This window comes from Anabrus simplex, chromosome 1, assembly GCF_040414725.1.
Source record: "Anabrus simplex isolate iqAnaSimp1 chromosome 1, ASM4041472v1, whole genome shotgun sequence".
NCBI classification, from domain to species: domain Eukaryota; kingdom Metazoa; phylum Arthropoda; class Insecta; order Orthoptera; family Tettigoniidae; genus Anabrus; species Anabrus simplex.
In genome coordinates this window covers 254,499,642-254,526,676 of record NC_090265.1, presented here as the reverse complement: position 1 = coordinate 254,526,676, position 27,035 = coordinate 254,499,642, and the positions used below count along the sequence as shown (strand labels likewise).

Genomic DNA, 27,035 nt, shown 5'->3' with positions numbered 1-27,035 from the left:
ATCCGACTACCTCTGCCGGATTTGAACCCGCTATCTTGGGATCCGTAGGCCGACACTCTACCACGGATCCACAGAGGTGAAAGGAGTGGTAACACCCATTATATCATAACAGAAAAATAAAGCGATCAAGAAGCAAGTGCAGGTTGGAAAGAAATAAAGTTAGTAATGGTTGTGGAAGTAGGGAGAAATTGAAGGAACTCACCAGGAAATTCACTTTACCTGCCCCAACTTTGCAGGTTCAATCCTGGCTCAGTCTGGTGGTATTTGAAGGTGCTCAAATAAATCAGCCCCGTGTCAGTAGATTTATTGGCACGTAAAAGAACCCCTGCATTTCCAAAAACCGTAAGTTAGTGGGACATAAAGTAAATAACATTATTATTATTATTATTATTATTATTATTATTATTATTATTATTATTATTATTCAATTTCCTGAGAAGTCAGCTAAGGATAACATGATGGCAAGCATGAGTTTGGTTCAAGGAAGAACCATTCCAGGAATCATCAACGACCAAGGTCAGTATATATTTATAGAAGACAGCACTGTGTAAAGATAGTTGGATATAAGGATAATCTCCAGATAGACGAGGTCACTATACTAGCGAAGTTCTGAAGTTTACCTACAATAGAGATATTTACATAAAGATTGTTGAAAACTAGCAATTACATATTCAAATTATCATTTTGGTTCCATATTGACATCACTAAAAGTTATTACCTGACAACTTTTATCTGAATATATAGTGTATTGAATTGGTGGATCTTTTACATTTACATTTGTATATGAAAACTAGGGATGGGATATAGTGCTGTATCTGAAATACAATAGTTATTTGACTGCTGTTTGCAGGAAGGAATTATACCAAACGAACGGAGAGTTGCTATAATAGCCTGCCCCAGTGTACAAAGAATACGGTGATAAAGTGCGGATAATTACAGGCAAGTCAGCTTGACATGCTCTGCACATTTGCTTTAGGAAAGTATTTGCTGATTACATTAGACATCCTTGCAAAATTACTAAATGGTTTGCTGGAAGGCAGTTCAGGTTTAGGAAAGGTTATTCTATTAATTTCTGATCAGAGGTCCCTCATTCCTTCCTTGCGACTGAGATATTGGTGTGATAAAGAAGAAATTACACCCTGTGAGGTGATTTACAGCCCTGAACACTATAGTGAACTTATTGCTGGTGCGAGTCCCCTCGGTAAATTTACATCAACTTTGCACACATCTAATTTCTGCATGTATGTATGTATGTTTGTTTGTTGGGTATTCAGCCCGAAGGCTGGTTGGATCCTCAACAGGTCCACCATTAGCTGTCATAGATGGCCTAGGTGTCACTGAAGAGGTGTACTAGGGAAATGAGGAGTGAGATAGTTTCCCGTTGCTTTCCTCACTGTGCCAGAAGTTGCTATTGCATATCCGTCTGCCAAGCCCACTGAAATGCGTGCACCAACCGACCCTATGAGCGACAATTTCACACCATCCAGAGCAGGGACTGGCTGCATAAGGAATGGCATTACTAGCATCACTCATACCTCAGCCACTTTCATATTGTCAAAGCTAAGGATAAGACAGAGACAGGTCAATAAAAGTAACAAATTTAGTCTAGCCCATACCAGAAGACATAGTGCACTGTAAACACTAGGTCCTGCCAGCAAAGGCACAATAGGTTATAAAAAGTGGGTGTTGAAGTTCTATAAATAAAAAATAAAAACTCTTTCAATTGAATCACAGGGAAAGGGAGTTCCTAAAGAATTGAAAGTATAATTTCAGCTCAGTACCACGACCTACAAAAGCATGGGAATTAATTTACGGATTCCTTGTAATGCCCTCAGACTTACTTCTGGAGCAGGAAGAATACCTTTGTTACCATGCGAAAAAGCCTGCAGTGATGAACATCCAATAGCAATCGATGTAGAGAAGATTGAGGACATCAAGAAACTCACTTCTGATCAAAACAGTGACTTTTATGGAGACATCATTCAGTGAAAAATAGTAGCAACATTTGAAGATCCTGATGCATATGAAGCAAAACCTACTGATCCTTTTGTCCAAGAACTTAATTATGTTATCACTTATACTCAATCCAACTTCTAGTTCTTTGTTTTTCCTTGATGTAACATAATATTTCAAATCGTAATGTATCCCACTTCTTAGTTCTGTTTGTTTTGAAAAGGTACCCAAGTTGCAATTTAAAATAAATAATTGGGATTAATTTTTAGAGGAACTCAAGGCATTTCAGTCCTTTGTCTAAGATCATAATCCTCATTCCTGGACAGATTTTTAACTTTCCTTAACATTTTACATGATATATAACTTGACTCCTTTTTACAATAATAGATTATAAATTGCAATCAAGTATTGCACATCTTAATAAGTGCAAGAAAATGACATATTACAAGAGCAATAAACCTAATAACACAATCATTACATTTATACAGGCATTCAAATTTCACATACCCCTGCACTGTATTATCAGAGAATGATTAAGAATAAACATAAACAGTCTGTTAAACAAGCTAATAAATTAACAATAAATTATAAATTCAGTATCATGTAGCTGATCAACAGCAACAATAACATCTGACAGCTCATTTAATAAACCACTTTTGTAATGATCCAAATGCAATTATATGCAATCACAGCACAATGATTAAATCACTTCTAAGAACATTTTGCATACAACCAACTAACCAACCAATATGTCATATCAATTTAACCTTAAGATGGTCCAAGTTGGCACAACATCAAGTAATGTATATATTAATATTTCTAAGGTAAAGATCAAAAAATTTGTACTACTTTCTAGAGATCTTGCAGGTTTGTAAATATTATAATTACAAAAATGCTGGTATGGGCAACCCAGCATGTCGTCTATCTCCAACATAGATCCAAGCAGAATACCAGTCCACAACATAATTAAGTACAACAGGGATACACTTATGCATTAAAACAGCACAGATATAAGTTTAAAAAGTATTTTGCTGGAATTTCATGACATGACAGTTACTCATTGTAAAATAATTCAAAATATCTTCCTGAAATATGTACATTTGATAGAGATGCATATGGGTGGAAATGAACACTTCGTAAATTCTTAAATTCTGAGGATCAATAATCATGTAGTATAAATTTGCACAATATATCCTGCTAGGGTATTGCAATCTTTTCTTGTCCAGTGCCAACTGTGAATTTTACAATAGCATTATCATTTACATTTGGCAGTAATTCTTCACGACTCTTTTCGACTAGATTTGGCACTTGAACTTCATTACTGCCTCGTTTGGATTCATAATTTGACAAAATATTCCTATCTCCAGCAGAATCACAGTCATTATTTGTGGCAGTAAGAGTAGTATTTTTAAAATTTGATTTCATAACATGGTAAGAATGTTCGGACGTAATGCTAATATTGTTTGTTTTCTTGACAGGAAAAGAATGTTCGGACGTATAGCTTCCTTCCTTTATACTATCTTTTCTTGAGTCATTTCCTATATTTCCAGCAAATGAAATATTAGAATCACTGTATGCCAGGATTTCAGGAGAATCTTCCCTTTTATAGGAAACATTTCTTTCCTTAAAATTATGATAATTATGGTCCAATACATAATCATGTTCACATTTTACAACAATGGAGGCTTCATCTAAATCTTTATTACCATCGGTTTTTGACGATGCTCCTAAAAATGAAATCTGTTCCTTATCTGAATGCTCTGAAAATGGGAGGAAACATACTTTCTCTTCAGCTTGTTTTGAAGCCTCGTCAACGACTACAGGAACACTTTGTCTTGGGAGTTCAGAGGAAACTAATTTCTTAACTGCTTGGCCCTGAGTATACATCAACTCACTTTCATTTTCCCAAGAACTGCTAAAGGTATGTTCTAATTCTTTGCTGATATGTAACCTTTCTTGGTTCTGTGTAGCATCTGCAAGTACAGTTTCTGTGGACGGAGTCATCAAGCTAGCATTCAAGGCCACCTGAGAGTGTGTAATACTTTCAGTGTACCTACTTCCTGTTTCTCCTTCAAAGGGTGGCCTTGTACAGCAAGTTGTTCCAGAGTTACATTCTTGTTTCTTCAATCGGACATGCTTAGTAGCTCGATCCTGCTCCTGGCCATTTTGATGGTGAAGTATTTCACTATCCTGACTTCTGTTGCAGCACTTCTCCTGCCTAACATTTGAATAATCCTGCTGTTGATAAATACCAGTAATATCTTCTCTTTCATGCTCCCTCTTTTCACTTTTCATCTCTCTGTGCTTCACATCTACCTTCCAAACATGTTCTTTATTTTCCCTTCCCCTATCACTGTCACCTCTCTTTCCATTCTCTCCCCGCTCCCTTTCACGTTTCACTTGGACTGCCAACCAGATGTCCTTCAATTCTCCAGCTAGATCACGATCTCTGAGAACTTCAAACTGACGTTTGAATTTTATGTCAGGATTCATTGCCTCAACAAAATCTATCATAAGTTCCACAAGAGCATCTCGATCCTGTAACAGGCAAAATAGTGTCTCGAAAGTAATAATCATAATGCCTCCTGAAACACACACATAAAAACATAGTATTTCTGGTTGTGTTGTTACTTTGTAGGTTTGCTTTAGTGATTTGCAATATTATCCACTATAACCTTGATACAATTTTCTTAAATGGGCAAAATTAACTGAGATTGTAGTAGAATGACTGTTGTAGTCAAGGCATAGTAAAAGTTATAGCCTTGTTGTGTTAGAAGCAAAGGAGTGCAGTCTTTGCTAAGATAAGGAAACATTCTCTCTTTATTATACAGGTGTTTGTATATTCTGGATATTTCCTACACAAAAAAAATACACAAAGGGGTACAATATTACTTTATTACACAGTCAAATTCATGGTTAGAGCCAAGTACAGGGCCTCTAAGAATCAATTCATCTGTCTGGTTTAAACCGACCAGACTGTTGTGCCTTAATACAAATAATGTTATTTTCTTTTCAATGCCTCTTCAATAACTGCATTTTTAAGAGACTATGAGGTGTTGAAATTTTGTCTCTCAGAAGTTCTTTAACATGCCATAAGCAAACAGCATGGAGTTCTTGAAGTTATAAAATCGACAAATTTGACTATTATCGGTCCTTAACTGGCCCGTATTGACTTGTAACAATAATGTACAATGGGTGATTGTCACTTGTAAGTGTCTGGCTGGCGAGCGAGGAGGCTTCCTCCACTTCAACATTTCATATTAGAAGAACAAATTCAAGGACATAACGGGAGGTTTGTTCCGATCTGTTTTTTTTTTTTGCTAGGGGCTTTACGTCGCACTGACACAGATAGGTCTTACGGCGACGATGGGATAGGAAAGGCCTAGGAGTTGGAAGGAAGCGGCCGTGGCCTTAATTAAGGTACAGCCCCAGCATTTGCCTGGTGTGAAAATGGGAAACCACGGAAAACCATCTTCAGGGCTGCCGACAGTGGGATTCGAACCCCCTATCTCCCGGATGCGAGCTCACAGCCGCGCGCCTCTACGCGCACGGCCAACTCGCCCGGTCCGATCTGTTTAAAAAATCCAGTCCAACAACAGCAAAGCAAGACTTCACCTGGCCTGATAGGAATAATACACAACATAATCCTAATGTGTTTTATAATTTAACTAGCTGATGTACCCGTGCTTCGCTAAAGGACTCTCAGAAAGACTGACTTGGCGGCGTTCCTAACTGAATTCAACATAGGTCATTACAAAAACGTCAGTAGGAATGTAGCGATTGAAAGCAATGTTATCATATAAAATACTCGATCAAATGAAAAACCGCACACTTTCTCACTTTCAACGAACAGTACTACGGTGCCGATCTAACAGTACAAAGTTCCAGAGCTGAAACAACCAGGTCGCAGACTGCCATGAACACTCCTCTGTCATTATTCCATTAAATATGCACACTACTCATTCCAATCAGTTCCTCAGAGTAGGGATTGTATAGCTCGAATGCTATGATGAATCAGTGTGTTACGTACCTGCAATATCAGAAAATGTATGAACCAGAGGAGTGGCATGCTAAAGAAGAAAGTTTTCCAACTCCCTAGCTATTTCCCGCCAATGTTCAGTCAGGGTGTTATACTCGGTACGCAGTAGTAATCCCATCTATCGGAGTTGAGCGGCATGAAGAACATCACAACAAACAATGGTCGATGTAAAGTTATTGTTGATCAGTGTTATGCGCTTTGGATACTGTAGGCCTTCTGAAATACCACTCTTATCATAGTCGGTACAGTAAAACTGAATGAAACATAAATGATCGGAAATTGTATTGTCTATAACTTTTGTTATGTAGTACCGTACTTTTCGATAGCACCAGTAACATAGGTAACGGTACACAGGAGCCAACCTTTGAAGTGGCGTTTCAGTAATCCCCATCTCCCATCAGAAAGTTATCAAGTCAAATCCAAATCACTCCTCGATAATGACGTCCCTTCTTCCCTTCCCGACAGAAATCTATTCTAAATTATATCATATTATACAAGAGAAGTTGCACATTATCGGTCAGTTCTGTCATAAAACATTCTTTATAGCTTGTTTTTGGAAACAGCAGCTACATTTTAATGTGGGGTTTTTTAGATGCGTCCTTCCCCCAGTGATGACATTTTCGTCTTCTGAACCATAAGCGATTTCAGTGTATTCCTTTAGTTTTTTCCTATTAATACTGAAATGTGGGAGAGTTACTGTCACGTACACTTAATACTGTAATAATACAACATTACATTTTATAGTGGAGAAGAACAGAGTACAGCTCCTTCATTTACAATGAATTTCACAACGCTCACGGGTAGCAAACTGAAGTATTGTTGCCAACTCACAAGCATTGAAACGAGGAGGATTGAGCAGTAATCATCGAAACAATTATTTATTACCTTTTCCCTAGAAATTATTTTTTCGTGACAGTGTCACTTTTCCGTAATAATTTTCCCTTTGATCGTAATACCACAAACTTGAGGAGAAACCCGTAATAATTACGGATAATCCGTAATAGTTGGCACCTCTGACGGTATTTAAAAATTAAATTTCAGGCGCCTTCCCCTTAACTACCATTTCATCTCGGGAAAATAAAATTATTTACAGCTTAGACGGTAGTTTCTTATTCCCCGACTCTATATAGCGGTTTTCATTAAATTCTGTTAACCCATTTTCTCGTGGCTCGGTGTTGATATGGACTTAGCAACAAAAATACAAATTCATTAATATCTGTGTTATCAGAGCCAGTACGGTAAAAATGTGTAATGTAAAAATGTACGATTGGAAATTGAATTCTATATAACTTTAGTTATATAGTATTTATCGATAGGACTGCTAATAATATAAATATTCGATAATTAAATTTACGGCCTTCCCCTAAACTACCATTTCACTCAGCGTGAATAAAATTATTTATAGCCAAGACTGTAGCGGCTCATCCCCCGACTTTACATACCGATTTTCATCAAATTCTCTTCCGCCGTTTTCTCATGATGCGTGTACATACATACAGACATACAGACAGACAGAAATTATGGAAAAGTAAAAAGTACATTTTCTTGTTACTATGGACATGACCAATACAGAAATACCATTCTTTTCAAATTCTGAGCAATGTACAGACAAAACTCTTATTTTATATATATAGATAATAAATCAGTGCTTCCTAGAAAGAATTTTAAGATCAACAAGATTTAAATTTTGATGATAAGATAGTTGATTTTTAATGGGCCTATGCTTAAATGGCAACAATTCAAATAGTGACAAGAAACAGTTTATCTCTGGCCGACTCGGCCAGTAAATCCATCTAAGGTTATGATACATATCTGTAGGAGTTGTACAATATAGGAAGAAAATTTGAACTTTTCACGAGTGTTGTAAAGTGTTCTGATATGTGTGAAGATGTTACATAGACATTAACAAGAAATAAACAGGGTTAGAGTTAATATTATAGATGGCAATGTTTAATGTAAAACAGAGTGATGTTAGATCTTGGGAAGATTGATATTGATGTAGAAAGCGCTGATTGAGTTAAAGGCTCCTGAAACATGTATGTGTAAAACATTGTAAAAATCAAATATTGATAATATGTTGACAGGGTGGACTAAACAAACATCCGGGGGCCGATGACCTTCAATGTTAGGCCCCTTAAAACAACAAGCATCATCATCATCATCATCATCATCATCATCATCATCATCATCTTTTTCAAACAAACATCTGTTGTACATTACTGCAGTTATAAGACCCTCAAATGACACCATCCTCAGTGGGGATTCAACCCGTTATCACAGGAACAGAAGGAAAACAACTGCACCACTAAGGTCAGAGCCTTTATATGACTAACAACTCTCACCAGCTCTTACAGCCCAATACCCACTATAGAGACAATGAAATAAGGTTGCACATATTCTGTTATTCAATGAATCAGTTCTAGGAGATAAGCTATGTTTAGATATTTCTGTTGTCCGATCTAGTTTTGTGGATTTATGGCCCAAATAAAATGCTGTTGTTGGTTTGTAAGTTTGTGGAATGATTTATTAAGATAATAGTTTACAAATAATTATCTTGTTTTGTGCAGTCAAGTACCTAGAAACAGAGTATCTATGCCAGTATTAGAAATACATACTGCTAGTCTTGTACGTACTTCAGCCATTGCAGCCATCAGAAATCTCACGAAGCTTCTTAACAAGGCTTCAATGAGTAGCAAAGAAAGGTATTATACATTGCAACAACAAAACTGTTAGCTATGTATAAAGCATTAAACAAATTCACAAACATACCTAAAAATATGTGATACTATTGGATTATGCCATGAAGTTCCAATGAACTCTGTATGCTGATGATTTAGCTCTTGTAACCCAGAGTGAAAACTTTGAAACAATAGACACTAATCTCTCACACGCTTTAGATGTTCTCTTCAAATAATGAAAGGATAGCAATCTCAAAATAAACTTACTAAAAACACAAATAAGTGCTTGGCACCCAAGAAAAACAAAAGCATCCTGGAAGTTAAATGTAAAGTGGATAGGAAAAGTACTGGAACACAGTGTTACACATAAGTATCCGTGTGTCACTCTAAATCACTCGGTAACCTATAAGTACCAATGCTCCAACACAAGAGAAAAGTTACATGAAATGGTGTATGGCTTTTAGTGCCGGGAGTGTCCAAAGACAAGTTCGGCTCACCAGGTGCAGGTTGTTTGAATTGACACCTGTAGGCGACCTGCGCGTCGTGATGAGTAGATCTCGGATTTTTAGGTGCTAAAATTTGTATTTTAGGTGCGTAAAATAGGCTCTCAAATATATAAAAATAGGTTCTAAAAATATGTTTTAGACAGCTTCAATTTTACGTATTTTAATAAGCACTTATCAATTAAAATACCATTTTTCTTTTTCTTTGATAATAACTTTAAATGCATATAAGTAATAAGGCAATAACATGTTAATCCAATATTTCACATACACAATGGTTCACCACATTTTTGAGTTTTTATCTCTAAATAATTAAAACATTGAATTACAAGCACGTTACTGCCCATAATTTGATGCACAGTAAATCACTAAGCACTTTTTATAGATTTTCTGTTGTGAAACTCCACCGCTTGTTTGACAACACTAGCTTGTAGGCTGAGAAAGTACGCCGAGGCCCGGTTTCTTCAATGAATGTTAAGTGCTAACACTGCTGTTAAGGAGACTTAACACACAATTTAACAAAATGGTCGTCTCATCAAGAATTGTTAACTCAAGCAATTGTTAAATCTTGTGTTAAATTAACCTAGCAGCACCTCTGTGTTAAACCTCTTAACAGTTGCTAAAATTTCAAAATGGAGACATGTAGAAGACGTAAGTTTGAAGCTTTACTGCTGTATGAGGACTATTTATAAACTGAAGAAGGCAAAGGACGACCCATATTAAGAAATAACGACCTTTTAGAGTTGTCAGAAGAAAGATTTCTAATTACCGAAGCCATAATGAACAAGGTACCTACTAGGCGATATAGGTTAGAGTTTCCAACAGACTGCAACTTCCCAATCTCTCCAGTGCAGCAGTTGCTTATAGATTTTACAAGGATGGATCAGACCCTGCATCCAATCGATTTCAACTAGCTTAATGTACCTGGTGGGGATACTCAACAGTAACTTGTGTAGAAGGGTTTGGGTCAATACCGTACAGTTTCGTTTTCGAAATAAATGAGGACAAATGTCATGAGGTAGGATCCGCTTCGGACCACGTGGAGGGGATAGAACACTAAAATGCGAACACATTTAACTTGAACTTGTTAGGTCCGCAACCTAATAACTTCCGAAAAAATTACGAATTCCCGATTGTAAAGCACCCCGTATATACTTGAAAAGTTGCACACTAGTCAAGTGTAGCAGTGGCCGAGTGGTCATCGTACTTGTCTACGAACCACGACGATGAGAGTTCCAGTCCCGCATTAGACTACTTTTTAAAAAAAAATACAAATTTAATTAATTATTTCAGGGAATGTGAAGGTAAAAATAAAAGTAATGATCAAATTGCAGTGGAACTTTATTTCCTACCTCAAATTAATATAGTCCGCCTCTGTGGTGTAGTGGTTAGCGTGATTAGCTGCCACCCCTGGAGGTCCGGGTTCGATTCCTGGCTCTGCCACGAAATTTGAAAAGTGGTATGAGGGCTGGAACGGGGTCCACTCAGCCTCGGGAGGTCAACTGAGTAGAGGAGGGTTCGATTCCCACCTCAGCCATCCTCGAAGTGGTTTTCCGTGGGTTCCCACTTCTCCTCCAGGCAAATGCCGGGATGGTACCTAACTTAAGGCCACGGCCGCTTCCTTCCCTGTCCCATCCAATCTTCTTTCCATCCCTCCACAAAGCCCCTGTTCAGCATAGCAGGTGAGGCCGCCTGGGGGGGGTACTGATCCTTCTCCCCAATTGTTTCCCCCGACCCAAAGTCTGAAGCTCCAGGACACTGTCCTTGAGGCGGTAGAGGTGGGATCCCTCGCTGAGTCCGAGGGAAAAACCGACCCTGGAGGATAAACAGATTAAGAAGAGATCCAGCAGTAACTGTGAGAACGTTTAGACCTATATTAATTTCAGGTAGAAAACAAAGTGTACTGGTACTGCAATTTGCGTAATATTTTTTTTCCAATTTTTAAATAACGCTCCCTGAAACGAGACTCGAACTCACGTCTACGACGCTCGCAGACAAGTACGATGACCACCATGCCACAACTCCTAAATATACACGCCTTGCATTGGAATCGGAGTTTCATCAATTTTTCAGAAGTTATTAGGTTGCGGACCTGACATGTTGAAGTAAAATTTGTTCGCCTTTAGTGTTATATCACCTCCACTTCGTCCAAAGCGGAGGTTTGTAATGACATCTGACCTCGAGACACTTTCCATGTAGGCCTAATTGTAGGGGCAAAAGATCTTCATAGGTCAACGTCCCGAACAAATAGTATTTTTTTCAAAAGAAAAAAAAGGCCTAATTGTAGGCGACTATGTTCACAAGGGCAAGAAAAGAGTATGTAGAATTCTACAAAGAATTCTTGCTGCCATTGCAGCATTAACAAGGCACAACATTATTTTCCCCGCAATAAAAGAATGCCCGAAAATCATTCAAAACATATCAATTATCACATTTTCCCGGTGATGTAGGAACTTTAGATTGCACTCCTACAAGAATAGGCTATATAGAATGTTGTGATATAACAGTCCGTTATTTCATTTTTTAAGCACACTCGCATAATTTTAAATTAAAACTATAACAACATTTGTTTCGCATTCATCATAATAACGCTGTTGCTGCCTCTTACTTGACATGTTTACGTCTTATCGGTCTCCGCTAACCATAACCTATAATAATGTCAACCATGTGTCTGTGTGACAAAATACTATTTCAACACGCCACTAGGAGCACTATATGTAAAGAAACAAAAGACGCTCACTGCCAAACGCGTTAAGAAATCTTACGGAAATGTGTTAATTTGTCTTTAACAATTGTTTTGTAACAAATGTTGGAAATATGTTCGTGAAACAGGGTACTTTTATACGAAGTGTTAAATTAATAACAATTGTTAGTTAACATTTGTTAAGCAAAATTTAACATAGAGTTGAAGAAACCGGGCCTCAATGTTAACAGAGGTTACAGGGCTGTATTTGAATTTTGGTACAATACGTGGGGAGATGTCACATTCAACACTAGTTTTGCCAATCAAAACATCAGCCACAGCATGAAGCGTTGACAGTCCTGGGTTCTTTTGTAGTACTTTATTAAGCTTGTCTCGAATTCTATCCCCTGCGGGGCCTGGAGCTAAGCTGATTTTTTCTTTCACCTCTTCTAACAAATCCAACTGTTCGTAAACAGACTCAAGTGCAGAAATAACACGGACCAAAGTATAATGGGACCTGATGTAGGCAATTTCTTGAGAAAAGGTTACATCCTTTAGAACATTTTTTGCCTGAAGTGATGCACATGGCATCATTATTCAGGGTGAGAACAAAACTTCTGATTGCATCAAAATGTTCGCTGTAGTACACAATGGCCTGAAGCCAAGACCCCAGCACGTAAGGACGGGTTCTGGTGGCAGTGGAAGATCAGGTAATTCACTGCGGAACAACTGGATTTGTGTGGGAGCCTTTACAAAAATTTTCTTAGTGGAGGAGATCACCTTGTTGACTCGAGGGAATTTGGCATGTATCTGCTCATCCACATGATTCATAGCATGAGCACCGGGCGAGTTGGCCGTGCGCGTAGAGGCGCGCGGCTGTGAGCTTACATCCGGGAGATAGTAGGTTCGAATCCCACTATCGGCAGCCCTTAAGATGGTTTTCCGTGGTTTCCCATTTTCACACCAGGCAAATGCTGGGGCTGTACCTTAATTAAGGCCACGGCCGCTTCCTTCCAACTCCTAGGCCTTTCCTATCCCATCGTCGCCATAAGACCTATCTGTGTCGGTGCGACGTAAAGCCCCTAGCAAAAAAAAATAGCATGAGCAAGACAACTGACGTGAATCAAAGCAGAGTAAAATACTTTCAGCAACTTAACAGCAGCATTCATGTAGGCGGCTGCATCAGTAAATATAAGAAGCATCTTATTTTCGTCCATGTTATTGGGAAAAAGCACCTTAAGACCTTTATTTACAAACTGAGCAACTGTCTCCTGATTGGTTTTAGTTAACTGTCTGCTGCAGATCAAATATGGCGAACACAGCATGTCAGGATCTAATTTTCTGACTATCAGGTGGGCAATATAACGACCTAGAGCATCAGTAGTCTCATCGACAGAGATCCAGACGTATGAGTCTCCTATATCTTCCCTTATCCGCCTGACCGTGTCTTCGCAAAGAGTGTCCAGGTAGTTTTTTCTTAAAGTTGATTCGATGGAATGTTCCGATGACAATATTTTTGTAAAAAACTTTTGATGGTTATGAATTTCATGTTTTTGGTCCGTATTGAACAACATATAAGTAATAATAATGATAACGTAAATGTTTCCACCTTTTCAATACAATATATTCACAAAATTACAAAATTATACGGTACTAGTTTCGACCCATCTAGGGGTCATCATCAGCCGTATTGGAGCAAAGATCATTTGTGGCGAAATCCTAAAACAATATTATTTTAAAGAATAACAAGTGAAATGAGATGTTATGGTAATAGTTAATAATACAAGGAATATACATAATAAGAGGTTTTTAACAAAGAATAAAGTATAAATGGGGTGCTGTAAAAATTATAATCATGGAAATCAGTAAGTTCTTGTATTCATTTCAATACAAGAACTTACTGATTTCCATGATTATAATTTCAATACAAGAACTTACTGATTTCCATGATTATAATTTTTACAGCACCCCATTTATACTTTATTCTTTGTTAAAAACCTCTTATTATGTATATTCCTTGTATTATTAACTATTACCATAACATCTCATTTCACTTGTTATTCTTTAAAATAATATTGTTTTAGGATTTCGCCACAAATGATCTTTGCTCCAATACGGCTGATGATGACCCCTAGATGGGTCGAAACTAGTACCGTATAATTTTGTAATTTTGTGAATATATTGTATTGAAAAGGTGGAAACATTTACGTTATCATTATTATTACTTAAAAACTTTTGAAGGAAGGATTTTCAAGCGAGTTGAAGGGAATATTTGCCGACACAAGAGCTCTGCATAAGTCCGCATGGAATTTGTCTTTGCTGCCCTTATTTAGCAATTCCGTTATTAATAATCTTTGTTGAAGATTTGATTTTCTTTGCAGATTTTCCTGTTTAATCCCCTGGAAATGTTGACTAAGATGCAATAACCTTTCACTGGACACGTAGAAACAATGACAACTATAAATAGTCGCAAATATTGTGTAAACCGTGCAAGTATATAGGCTAGATGAAAATATGCACAGAAGACTATTCAAATTCATAGGGCCTTGTAGCGCTTCCCGATCCCTCCAGTAGACGATGCACCCTGGACCTTTAAGTGACGCAGTAGAGGTAATAATTCCATGTGGCTATTCCTATCCTGGTCCAGCCTTTGTAAGACAGACCTTCCAACAAGGATGGGCGGCATCTGTCGTGTACAGGAAACTGCGTGCTTTTGTAGTGGACGATAATATTGTGTGTGAGTTTCAGGAATGTTTCGGACAGTAGAAATACACAGTCCCCGAGCCAGGGGAAATAACCATTTAAGGTTTAAATCTCCGATCAGGCCGGGAATCGAACCCGGGGCCCTCTGAACCGAAGGTGACTATGCTGACCATTCAACCAAGGGCCTTGGGAGGGCAACATTGACCTCCTTGGCATGGGCAGATTTGTACCATACAGGGCTGGCATACCAGTAGCAAGAAAAGTTATTCAACATATCACTTTAAGTGATGGTGGTTTCAATATAGCATGGAACTTGTTGACAGAAAGGTACAAGAATGAAAAAGTAATTATCTGTACTCATGTACTCACACAGATACCATCATGTTAAAACGTGTATGTGTATCACTGTATGTGATGTACAAACAACAACACGATTCAACCTGGAAAATAAACTAAATAATTACAAGTAACTAATCTCATTTTGTTCCATATTGAAAATAATAAGTAAAATTATTTCAAGAATAAATTTACTGTGTCCACCTATTCAATACAATTATATTCTGTAGTGATAAAATCCTACATGAATCACAAACATTAATTAGGAACATGTTTCACCCTAGTTTTGGGCACCTTCAGCCTAATAATAATCTTAAGGTCAAGTCTTAAATCTATTAAACATTAGAACTTAAAACTAAATACAATGGTCTTATGCTAAAAATTTTTTTTGCAGAAAGTTGTGCTTTAGGTGATTTTTACATAGTTTACAATGTGTACAAGGAAGCAATTGAAATTATCTTACAATGACTAGAAATGTTTAAAAGCGTAAATTGGAAACTTCTCCTACTGTATGGATAAAGTTTATGAAAATGTATTCACACTGACCAGAAATTGACCACAGCGTATTGGAACTTCTCCAACTGTATGGCTGAAACATTAGGTTGAAGGTTTATACAATTGTGTTCGTTCAAAGGTGGTTATGGTCATCTATGTCATAAGTATATTGTTACAAAACTGGAACGGTGGTATAATGCCGATCTTGTTGGGTTTCAATATTCCTTTAGAAAGAAGCATGGTTAGATGGTAATATTTTATAGGTTAAAACATGTATGTTGGAACATATTGTTAATACCATTCAGTAGTCAGGTGCTCATCTGTTAAAATGTTTCCTGGAATTTTGTGCCATTCTTGTTGGATTAATATTCCTGTTGGTGCATTGTTCAACCTGTCGTTCAGACACAACTGGAACAAGTGGATCCAGCTAACATCTGACTGGACAATTACAAACAATACTCATAAATCCTCCCAAGATTATTATTAGGCTGAAGATGCCAACAACTAGGGCGAAACATGTTCCTAATTAGTGTTTGTAATTCATGTAGGATTTAATCATTAGAGAATATAATTGTATTGAATAGGTGGACACAGTAAATTTATTCTTGAAAGAATTTTACTTACTGTTGAAGTTGTTGTGAAAGGTTGTATTGGCAGACTTCACAGATGTACATATTTACATAGTTTACAATGTGTACAAGGAAGCAATTGAAATTATCTTACAATGACTAGAAATTGTTAAAAGCATAAATTGGAAACTTCTCCTACTGTATGGTGGAAACATTAGGTTGAAGGTTTATACAGTTGTGTTCGTTTAAAGGTAGTTATGGTCACCTATGTCGTAAGTATACTGTTACAAAACCGGTAGGCTGGGGTGAAACACTGGCAACCAGGAATGATGATGATGATGCTTGTTGTTTAAAGGGGCCTAACATCAAGGTCATCGGCCCCTAATGGTACGAAATGAAATAACAAAAAGTTCAAATTCATCCACTGACCAAAATAAAATAAAAAATGCCATGAAGAATGAATGAATGGACATGAACCCAACAAAAACCAAAAACAAACAAACAAAAAAACAGTGGATCAGACTAAAAAAAACAAGATTGTAAATAAAGGTATTACTGACCAAGGGACCACTTATAAAGCACAATGATGCTCGATGTCTAAAGGGGTGTAAAATCCACGTCTAAGGCCCCACAGAACGGTACATGTCGCGAGTAAAGTAGAACCATGGTATTTGTCATGTTGGGGTACTAATCAAAAGTAGCGAAGACTCACGGTGTTCCACACAAGATGGTACTACTCACAAGTATTGCACTTCGTACAGGTAACGCAGACCTATGGTGTTTCTCACACAATGGCGCCACTCATAGCCAACGCAAACCGATGAGGTTCCTCACCTAGGTGTACTAGTCACGGGCACCGGTATTCCCGTGGTGTTCCTCACATAGTGGGTACTAATCACAGGCAACGCAGACGCACGGGGTCGCTCATATAGTGGTACAACTCACAGGCTACGCCCAGACCTGCGGTGTTGCTCATGTGGGTACGACGCACGGGTACTGGAAACCCCCAGGCCAGCCTTTTTACTGCTACTAATCACAAACCTATTTCGTACCTAATTTAGTGGTACTACTCGCAAGTACAGGCAGCCCATGGTGTTCCCCGCATGATGGTACGAATCAAAAGTAGTTTCATGGTTCTAATTCAATCATCCCTTGGTCGCCCCTTTTAGTCACCTCTCACGACAGGCAAAGGATACTGTGGGTGTATTATTCGTCTGCGCCCCCCACCCACAGGGGGTAAAGAGAGAGAGAAAAGAAGTAGAAAGAAGGGATCCATCACTTCGAAAGATAAAGTAACGGACGAAGGCAAGGGCCACAAAGGGCGTGAAAATGAAAGACTCCCTAGGCCTCGAATGCTCTAATACCGTTGGAGTCAGAAAAGAACAAGAGTTGACCAAGGGAGGTCGGACAGGATAGGCGAAAGTGAGGAGCCTGGTACAAGTAAGTGGAAGCAATGCCAAGACTCAGCTAAAGGCCCTGTGGTTGCCAATCCACACTCCCAAGTTGAGAGCCCCTTGGGCCCCTGTTAGTCGCCTCTTACGACAGGCAGGAGATACCGCGGGTGTATTCTACATGTGCGTCCCCCAGCCGCAGGGGGTAGTGTGTTTGGTACTTTATTTCCCTCAAGTCCGCCGGCAAGCCGGTAAGGACCCCCCTATCCGCCACCTGGGACGCGCCACGTGGGAGTATCACCTCTCCCCCTGCTACACCAGCGTAGTAGGTTCATGGCAACCAGGAATGAGTTAGCTGGAAAATTTATAATGTCCAATAACAAACCTACTATATGGGTATTATAAATTTACTCATTCGGGACAGATATTTTAGGTTCCCTATGGGAATCAACATCTATATCAGTATAAGTTAGCTGATGAAACTTCAATAACCCCCAAAGATAATGACTTACTCCTAGGTGCTGAAGCATTTTTCAACATAATACAAGATTGTAGATATCAATGTAAAGGCCTACCAGTTCTGCAAGACACAAGGCTAGGATATATACTATCAGGAACTGTTCCCCTATTTGATGTAAGGGATACTGAGATGTCAAACAGACACACATTCGCTGTTCAGACTGATGCCCTACTACAGGGGTTCCCAACCGGTGGTACGTGGGAACGTTTCAGGTGGTGCATGTAGGTGATACGAGCATAGAGATAATACAGACAGATTATGCAAGCACGCCAATGCGATGCATCGAAGATAGAAGGAGAGAGAATAGAGGTGACATGCGTAGCAGTAAGAGTAATGGGATCAGTACGTCATGCTGAATGGATATAGCGCCTAACTGACGTTATGCCGTAAAGACACAGCACCAAACTGACGTTTTATGCCGTGCAACACCGAATGAACATTAATCCGAAACGATATAGCGCCGAATGGACACTACGCAAAAACAATGCAGCGCTGAATGGAAATTAAGCCGAAACGATGCAGTGCCGAGTAGACATTACACTGAAACAACACAACACCGAATGAATATTAATCTGAAAGTAGAATGTGAATGTATTAGCATGGCTAAAGGCTCATCTTCATTTATGTCAGTGATATTATTCAGATTTGTTTGTTTATTGCCCGTCATATGGAGAGTTTTCGCAGTTTGTCCACGGAGCGGCCAAGTTAATTGTGAATGATTTGTGGCTGCATTGTGTCCTACTGGCAGGCCTCGCAGATAATTTTAAAATTTTTCACGTCTGCCAGGCTACAAAGATCATTTACATTTTAAATAGGTTCAATATATTCTATATACCGTCAAACGGAGCGATTTCAGATACAGAGGTGGTTTCGGATAGTATTGTAGAATTGCCTTTCTTTGTTACATAGCGACGAGTCACTGTTGCTTTGCACTTCCGCGCACGTTTTAATTTGACACTGAGGTTATGTTTCCCGCATTCTGTGGTTTTTATTATGAGTCGACTTCATACTTTGGAAAATTTCCTGTGTGCAGTGGTATTGTTGAAAGTTTATGCATTTTCATTAAGTGGATACTTCCAATTGTCGCGACCGGAAGAAATGCATTATAACTATGGTTCCTAGTGAGATCAACTGACTGAAGTGTTTATAAACAATTGCAGTGGAATTTTGGTGTGATTTAATGAAAAGTAGTGTTTTACACACATTTCCTTAAAAGCTGAAAGTAGCCTGGGTGATTTCGGACAATGCCTAAAAATTATCAGAGAGAAAGAAAGAAGCTACTTCATGGTGTAATTACAAACCAAAACCACCCTGCAAAATAAAGTGCAGAAAAAAATCCGAAAAAATGGGAGGACCACCAGTGCTAAATGAGGAAGAAGAAGGAAATGCTCAGGAATGCTCATTACCCTCCAACACAACCTGCTACTTCCCATGAGATAAAAGCAGTACAGAAAGAAGTGATAGTGCTGGCAGCGGCAGTGAAAATGAATGCAATGAAACACACAATGAAGGTAATGACCAGGATAATGACGTTGTGGTGTTGCAAGAAGAGGCCTTCCTTCTTGCAGATTATAAATACAAGTCGAGGAACAAAGAGCATACGAGGCAGTATTTTGGCATGGATGGGATGTGGATGTCAAATACTTGTGTCCATATAAGAACAGCAGAAAAGTGTTTGTGTTCCCTAGCATCCCTCATGAGGATACAATAGCTAAAAATTTCAAAAATACTTCCAGCCCAAGTTGAGGGGAGAGGAACGTTTATTTTCACAGAAAATGTATCTTAGATTTATAGGCCATGGCAGTTACTTGTTCATTGTATCAACTTTTTTTTTTTCCATGACGATTTGCATTGTTTGTAAGAAAAATTATTAAGATTATTCAGTAGGATTTCTGTGCAGTTTATAACTACAGTATTAATATTTTGACTTAGACAGGAAAATTTTATGTTTACCTCATCAGTAAAGAAAGACCGATCGGTAAAACATTACATTTATCATTACAATGATTTTAGCCATCTAGTCATATTTTGGACACCCTAAGAAGACTTTAAATACCACTACATTAAAGCAGAAAGAATGTAGAATTAAAACAAAGGACTTTTTGTGTCCGAAATCACCTAATACGCTTTGAAACTTAGGACAGCAGTTTAAAAAGCATTACCATCCGAAATCACCCCGATGTACAGGGTGATTTCGGACACTACTTTTTGTTTTCTCAGGAACACATAAGGAGTATATTTTTCGTTCCAGGTATTGTATTAATTGGATATATTCTTCATTTATTAGAATGATAAACAATCCAATTTAAGATTCCCTTTGTGAGTTAAGATGAAAATAACCTCAAAACCGTCCGAAATCGCCCCGTTTGATAGTCCAGTTTCTAATTAAAAAAGAAAGCATTTCACATTATTAAACACTAGTATTAAATAATATGTAACATAAATCTAAAATATTCAATTGCAGCACCGCGGTTGTGAGAAGTTTTAAAATTATTCACTGGTAAGACACTACACACACGCAAAATCATTCATGATTAATTTGGCCGCTCCGTGTCCGAGACACGACCGGTCCATGGATAAACTGCGAAAACTCCCATGGCGTATTCCAGTGACAATATTATTTTATCACATAAGTGCATCCTATATTAGTACAAAATAATGCGGTCGCTGGATTACACCAATAACCTTTTCATAATTCTATTATCCTTTTTCATTCAATTCATATTTATCATGTCACTATCATTTCCTTTTCACTTCATTCTTTTTTTGCTTTTCAATAATAGTTTAATTCATCTTATTAAATATTGAAACTATGAAAGTTGATTAATATTTTAAATTACCCTGATGAAAATAATTACATACATCATCATTATAGATCATCATTATGCCTTTCAGCGTTCAGTCTGCAAGCCTCTGTGAATTCACTAAACGTCGCCACAATCCTCTATTTGCAACTAGTGCTGTGGCCTCATTTAGTTCTATACCTTTAAATCGTTAGAAACCGACTCTAACCATCGTCATCTTGGTCTCCCTCTACTTCTCTTACCCTCCATAAGAGTCCATTGTTCTCCTAGGTAACCTATCTTCCTCTATTTGCCTCATATGACCCCACAACTGAAGCCGGTTTATGCACACAGCTTCATCCATCGAGTTCATTCCTAATTTACCCTTTATCTCCCCATTTTGAGTACCCTCCTGCCATTGTTCCCACCTGTTTCCACCAGCAATTATTCCCGCTGCTTTCATGTCTGTTACTTCTAACTTACGAATAAGCTATCCTCCCTTAAAGTAAAGTTGGTCTGAAAACAGACCAATGTAAAGACAGTTTTGTCTGAGAGCTGATGACTTCCTTCTTACAGAATACTGTTGATCTCAACTGTGAGCTCACTGCATTAGCTTTACTTTACTCACTTACTATATTACCATCCATGGGAGAACACATCCTAAATACGCGAAATTACCTACCTGTTTCAGTTTTGTCTCACCAATCTGACATTCGATTCTGTTGAATTTCTTACTTACTGACATCAATTTAGTCTTCAAAAGGCTAATTTTCATACCATACTCATTGCGAAAACTCCCATGGCGTATTCCAGTGACAATATTATTTTATCACATAAGTGCATCCTGTATTAGTACAAAATAAATTCCAAGATATTAGACTGCAGGCTTTCAGCACAATCTGCCATTAAGACCAACTCAACTAACCTAACTGAATCCCTCCCTGCCACTTTCTACCTTTCAGCAGATGGTACATGTAAACTACAAACAACAAAGTCCGGCTCCATGGCTACAGGGTTAGCATGCTGGCCTGTGGTCACACGGGTCCTGGGTTCGATTCCCAGCAAGGTCGGGAATTTTAACCATCATTGGTTAATTTTGCCGGCACGGGGACTCGGTGTATGTGTCATCTTCATTTCAACCTCATCACGACACGCAGGTCGCCTACGAGTTTCAAATCAGAAGACCTGCACCTTGCGAGCCGAACATGTCCTCGGACACTCCCGGCACTAAAAGCCATACGCCATTTAATTTCACAAACAGCAAAGGTGAAATATTACAGCCTTGTCTAACCCCTGTAGGTACCCTGAACCAAGAACTCATTCTACCATCAATTCTCACTGCAGCCCAATTGTAAACATAAATGCCTTTGATTTTAATAATCTAAACTTAATTCCATAGTCCCCCAGTATGGCGAACATCTTTTCCCTCGGTAACCTGTTATATGCTTTCTCTAGTTCTACGAAACATAACTTTATTCCTCTCGTAGCATTTTTCGGTTACATGGTGCATACTGAAAATCTCATCCTGACAGCCCCTCTGTGGTCTGAAACAACACTGGTTTTCATCTCAACCACTGATCGCACCCTCCCTTCCAAGATGCCAGTGAATACTTTGCCTGGTATGCTAATCAATGAGATACCTCGATAGTTGTTGCAATCCTTCCCGGTTCCCTTGCTTATAGATAGGTGCAATTACTGCTTTTGTCTAAACTGAAGGTACCTTACCAACATTCCATGCTAATCTTATTACTCTATGAATCCATTTCTTCCCTATCTTCCCATTATACTTCACCATTTAAGGTCTAATTTCATCTATTCCTGCTGATTTATGACAATGGTGTTTATTTACCGCCTTTTCCACTTCCTCAAGCGTAATTTCACCAAAATCATTTTCTCCTCCCCATGAGCTCGGTTGTTCGCTACACCACCAAAAAGATTTCCTCTTACGTTGAGAATATTTTCAAAATATTCCCTCCACCTGTCGAGTGGTTCCCTGGGATCTATTATGAGTTCACATGAATTACCCAAAACACTGTTCATTTCCTTTTTCCTTCCCTTTCTAAGATTCTTTATTACTATCTAAAAACGTTTCCCTGCTGCTTGACCTAGCCTTCCCAGGTTATTACCTAAATCTTCCCATGACTTCTTTTTGGATTCCACAACTATTTGTTTCGGTTTGTTTCTTTCATCTACATACAATTCCCTGCCTGCATCAGCCCTTGTTTGGAACCATTTCTGATAAACCTTCTTTTTACATTTACAAGCTGTTCTCACTGCATCGTTCCACCAAGATGTTAGCTTTTTCTCATCTTTACATACAACTGTTTCTAGGCATTCCCTTGCTGTTTCTACTACAGCATTCCTGTATGCCACCCATTTTCTTTCTATATCCTGAACCTGCTTACTATCCAGTGTTCGGACCTGCTCACTAATGATATCCATGTATTTCTGTCTAATTTCCTCGTCCTGGAGATTTTCTATCCTTATTCGTTTGTAGACAGGTTTCACCTTCTCTATCCTAGTTCACTACAGATCAGATAGTGGTCATCGAAAAATCCCCCAAAAAACCTGCACATTCCTAACAAATTTCCCGAATGCGAAGTCGGTTAAGATATAGTCTATTATGCTTAAAGAATGTATTCATAACTGCTAAGCCCATACTAGCACAGAAGTCCAGCAAACACCATTTCCAATAGATTTGATATCTTCCCCACATTTACCAATCACCTTTTTGTATCCTTCAGTTGTATTTCCAACTTTCACATTGAAATCACCTATTAGCACTATCCTATCCTTGCTGTTGACCCTGACTACGATGTCATTGAATGCTTCATAAAACTTGTCAACTTCATTCTCATCTGCACCCTCGCATGGTGAATACAGTACACCGAGACAATTCTCGTCCTAATTCCTCCAACTGCCAAATCTACCCCCATCATTCGCTCATTTACGTGCCTAACAGAAACTATGTTGCATGCAATACTATTCCTGATGAACAGTCCTACCCCATACTCTGCCCTTCCCTTTTTAACATCCGTCATGTAGACTTTATAATCTCCTATCTCTTCCTCGTTATCTCCCCCTTACCCAAATAATTTCTTGTACAAATTCAATGAAAATATAAAAATTCAGGTAAATTGAGAAAACTCAGAAAAAGTCTCAAAATTGAAATGTCTCACATTTTTTCTGAATTTCACATAATTTTTCTGATTTTCAAGTAAATTTAATTTTTAAACATAGAACAAAAAATAGAAAATTATGAAAGTCTCTAATAATTTCTGCAAACATAAAAAAAATTCAGGCATTCCAATTCTGAAAATTTTATGAAATTTTGACATTCTCCGAATTTCTTTCTTGATGACATATTGCTCATAATTATTTTTAATAAAAATCACGTAAAATATCAGAAAATAATAAAAATTTTCAGAAATACAATGCCTCAGAATTTTTTTGATTTTTGCCAAAATTAAAAATTGGAAAAAAAATTCTTATGTCTACAAATGGATACGAGCGATTACAAGTGATAGGCTAGTAAGGGCCTCTGCGTGCATGAGCACGCAAACTTTACACTGCTGGCCATTGCTGGGCGCTGGCTGTCCCTCCACCGTGCCCCTCCTAACTTCCTCTACATTCTTCCGCTACGTGATTGCCATTTGCATCAGTGTGAACGTGAACCCCTCCCTGGTTACATCAGCATGAACGGTGAACGGTGATTGTGCAATATTTTTATGTTGTGTTGTGCATCTGTAACTGTTGTATGTGTTGTAATTGTGCTTTTGTGCAAGCAAACAAAACTATGAAGCGATTTTTTATGACCCCTTCTACTTCAAAGAACAGTGTTAAAAACTCGAACCACAGGCCAATCGTAAATATGATGAAAGCTACTTACGATTCTATAGTGAAGCGCGGCACAGAAAATAGTGACAATTCTATTCCCAAATCTATTGTATGTTTTGAAACGCTTTCGAACCAAAGCACAAAGCCTTCTTTACTGATTTGTCACCAAAATTCTAAGCACTCTGATTTGGTTGGTAAGCCCATTGATTTTTTAAAAGAAAATTACCTTTTTAAGAAAGAAAATCAATGTATGACAAAGTTTGTCAATGCTGATGAAAATGAAAATCCACAGCCTGTTTCCAGTTGATCGATCGGGTCAGGAATGGAATGAATGAAGTCCCCCTCTAGCGGTGAGGATAGCAATTGTGCCGGCTGCCAAAGCCTGTCACACTCCTCTGGGGCAATGATTAATGACAGATTCATGAAATGAAATTGGAGAGTGTTGCTGGAATGAAGGACAACAGGGAAAACTGGAGTACCCGGAGAAAAACCTATCTCACCTTCACATTGTCCAGCACAAATCTCACATGGAGTGACCGGGATTTGAACCACGGAACCCAGCGGCGAGAGGCCGGCGCGCTGCCGCCTGAGCCATGGAGGCTACTCAATGCTGATACTAATTTGATAAAGGCATCATACCTTGCTAGTTATAGAATTGCAGAAGATGGAAATCCTCACACAATAGGTGAGGCACTTTTACTGCCGGCTGCTATGGATATGGTCCAAGCGGTGTTAGGAGAAAAGGCACCAAAGAAATTAAAAAATTACTTGTCAAATAACCGAAGGCGAATTGTCGATTTGTCTTTCAATATTGAAGAACAACTTAACTTTACAACTCCAAGAATACACTTACTTTGCACTTCAAGTAGATGAAAGCACCGACTTAACAAACATGGCGCAGCTACTTGTATTCGTATGATTTAATTATCATGGAGAGATGATAGAGTTTTTGTTCTGCAAACCATTTGAATTAAACACTGCAGCAGTACTAATCTGTAACATCATTGATGAGTATGTGCTCAAAGCAGGCATTCCCTGGTCGAAATGTATTGGTTTGTGTACAGATGGGGCAAAAGCTATGTCAGAAAAATTGACAACGCTAGCAGCAAAAATAAAGAAAGTTGCTCCTGAATGGCGAAAAACACATTATGTCATCCACCATTACATTAGCTGCTAAAGGTATGCTGGAAAATCTAAACTCCGTTTTATCAGATTTTTTAACTTCATAAAGGCTACGGCTCTTATGGGTGGCAAGTTTAAAACACTACTCCTATATACAAAATGAGATGGTTATCACAAGAGAAAATTTTGAGCCGTGATGAAAAATGGTTGTCAAGATTAGCATATCTAGCTGACATTTTTGACAGACTCAACACGCTGAACATGGGACTTCAGGGACCAAACACAACAGCCTTCACAGCCAATGATAAAATTAACCCCTTCAAGAGAAAGTTGGTCCTGTTTTGTTCACAAATATAGGAGGAGAATTTATCTGCATTTCATACTCTGTCATCATTTTTTGAAGAAAAATATTTCCAATGCCAGATGTGGTTGTTGATATTGTTCACTTGGAAGTCCTACAAGAAAGTTTTAATAAATATTTCTCCAAAGATTATTCCAAATTTGACTGCATCAGAAATCCTTTTTTCAGGAACCTCACCAAATGAGTTGAAACTAAAAGAAAGTTTTATCGATTTAACAGAAGATAGTTCCATGAAAGACAGTTTTAAAGAGAAATCTTTAATTAACTTCTAGATCAGATATAAAACAGAGTACCCAATGATCTTCTGGCAAGCTCTGCTATTCTTGATGCCATTTGTTTCAAAAGTTACTTGTGCGAGAGTGGACTTTCTGAACTTTTATACATAAAAAATAAACACAGAAACAGAGTAAGTGTTCAAGAGGACTTACGAGTGAAGTTAAGTTCCATTACTCCTGATACTGATATTTTAAACCCAGGCAAACAATAACAAGTTTTGCACTAAAAGTTGATTTAGATGTTTTTATTTTTGCTTAGTTTGTACTAATTATATAAAATGGCATGTTTTTAGACCTATGGGCAATAGAAACTGTAATTTACAGTAATCATTTAATTTTTTCCTTTATTATAAAATTGTTATAAGAATTAGCAGGAAAATTTTGAAAAAAAAAAAAAAAAATCTATATTTATTGTTGTCTTGATGAAGCCAGTGAACTCGCAGTGAATTCATTGTGAAATTCAATGCTGACTGAGCAATAAAGAAATTAAAACATTGGAGTTGTTAACATCACATGGAGTTAACAAATAATTCACTGCAAAATCATCTGCGGCATAATGAGGCGCAAATTGTGAACTCACTGTGACACTGTGAAATTTAATGCTGACTGGGAGGGTTGAAAAAACTGAAATACAAGTGTGGTAACAATTAAATATGAAGTTTTCTCCATCATTTAATTAAAATAAAACAAGCCATTGGGCACTAACAGTAAATATGTTTCTAAAAAAATTAGGACTGTTGGTACGCCACCATTTCTTAAAATTTCAAGTCGTATGCAGATGCTAAAA

At 38.0% G+C, this 27,035-nt stretch overlaps 1 protein-coding gene across 5 annotated transcripts in view; it reads right to left on the bottom strand.

Moving 5' to 3' along the window:
* Positions 1-1,659: 1,659 nt before the first annotated feature.
* Positions 1,660-27,035, bottom strand: part of LOC136886466 (uncharacterized) — a 90,066-nt gene continuing 64,690 nt past the window's right edge. For all 5 annotated transcript variants that reach the window (XM_067159261.2, XM_067159278.2, XM_067159283.2 and 2 more), the window contains exon 4: positions 1,660-4,491. In XM_067159261.2, the coding sequence (XP_067015362.2) occupies positions 3,151-4,491 (1,341 nt within the window). In that variant the 3' untranslated portion in view covers positions 1,660-3,150. The remainder of the gene's footprint in view (positions 4,492-27,035) is intronic.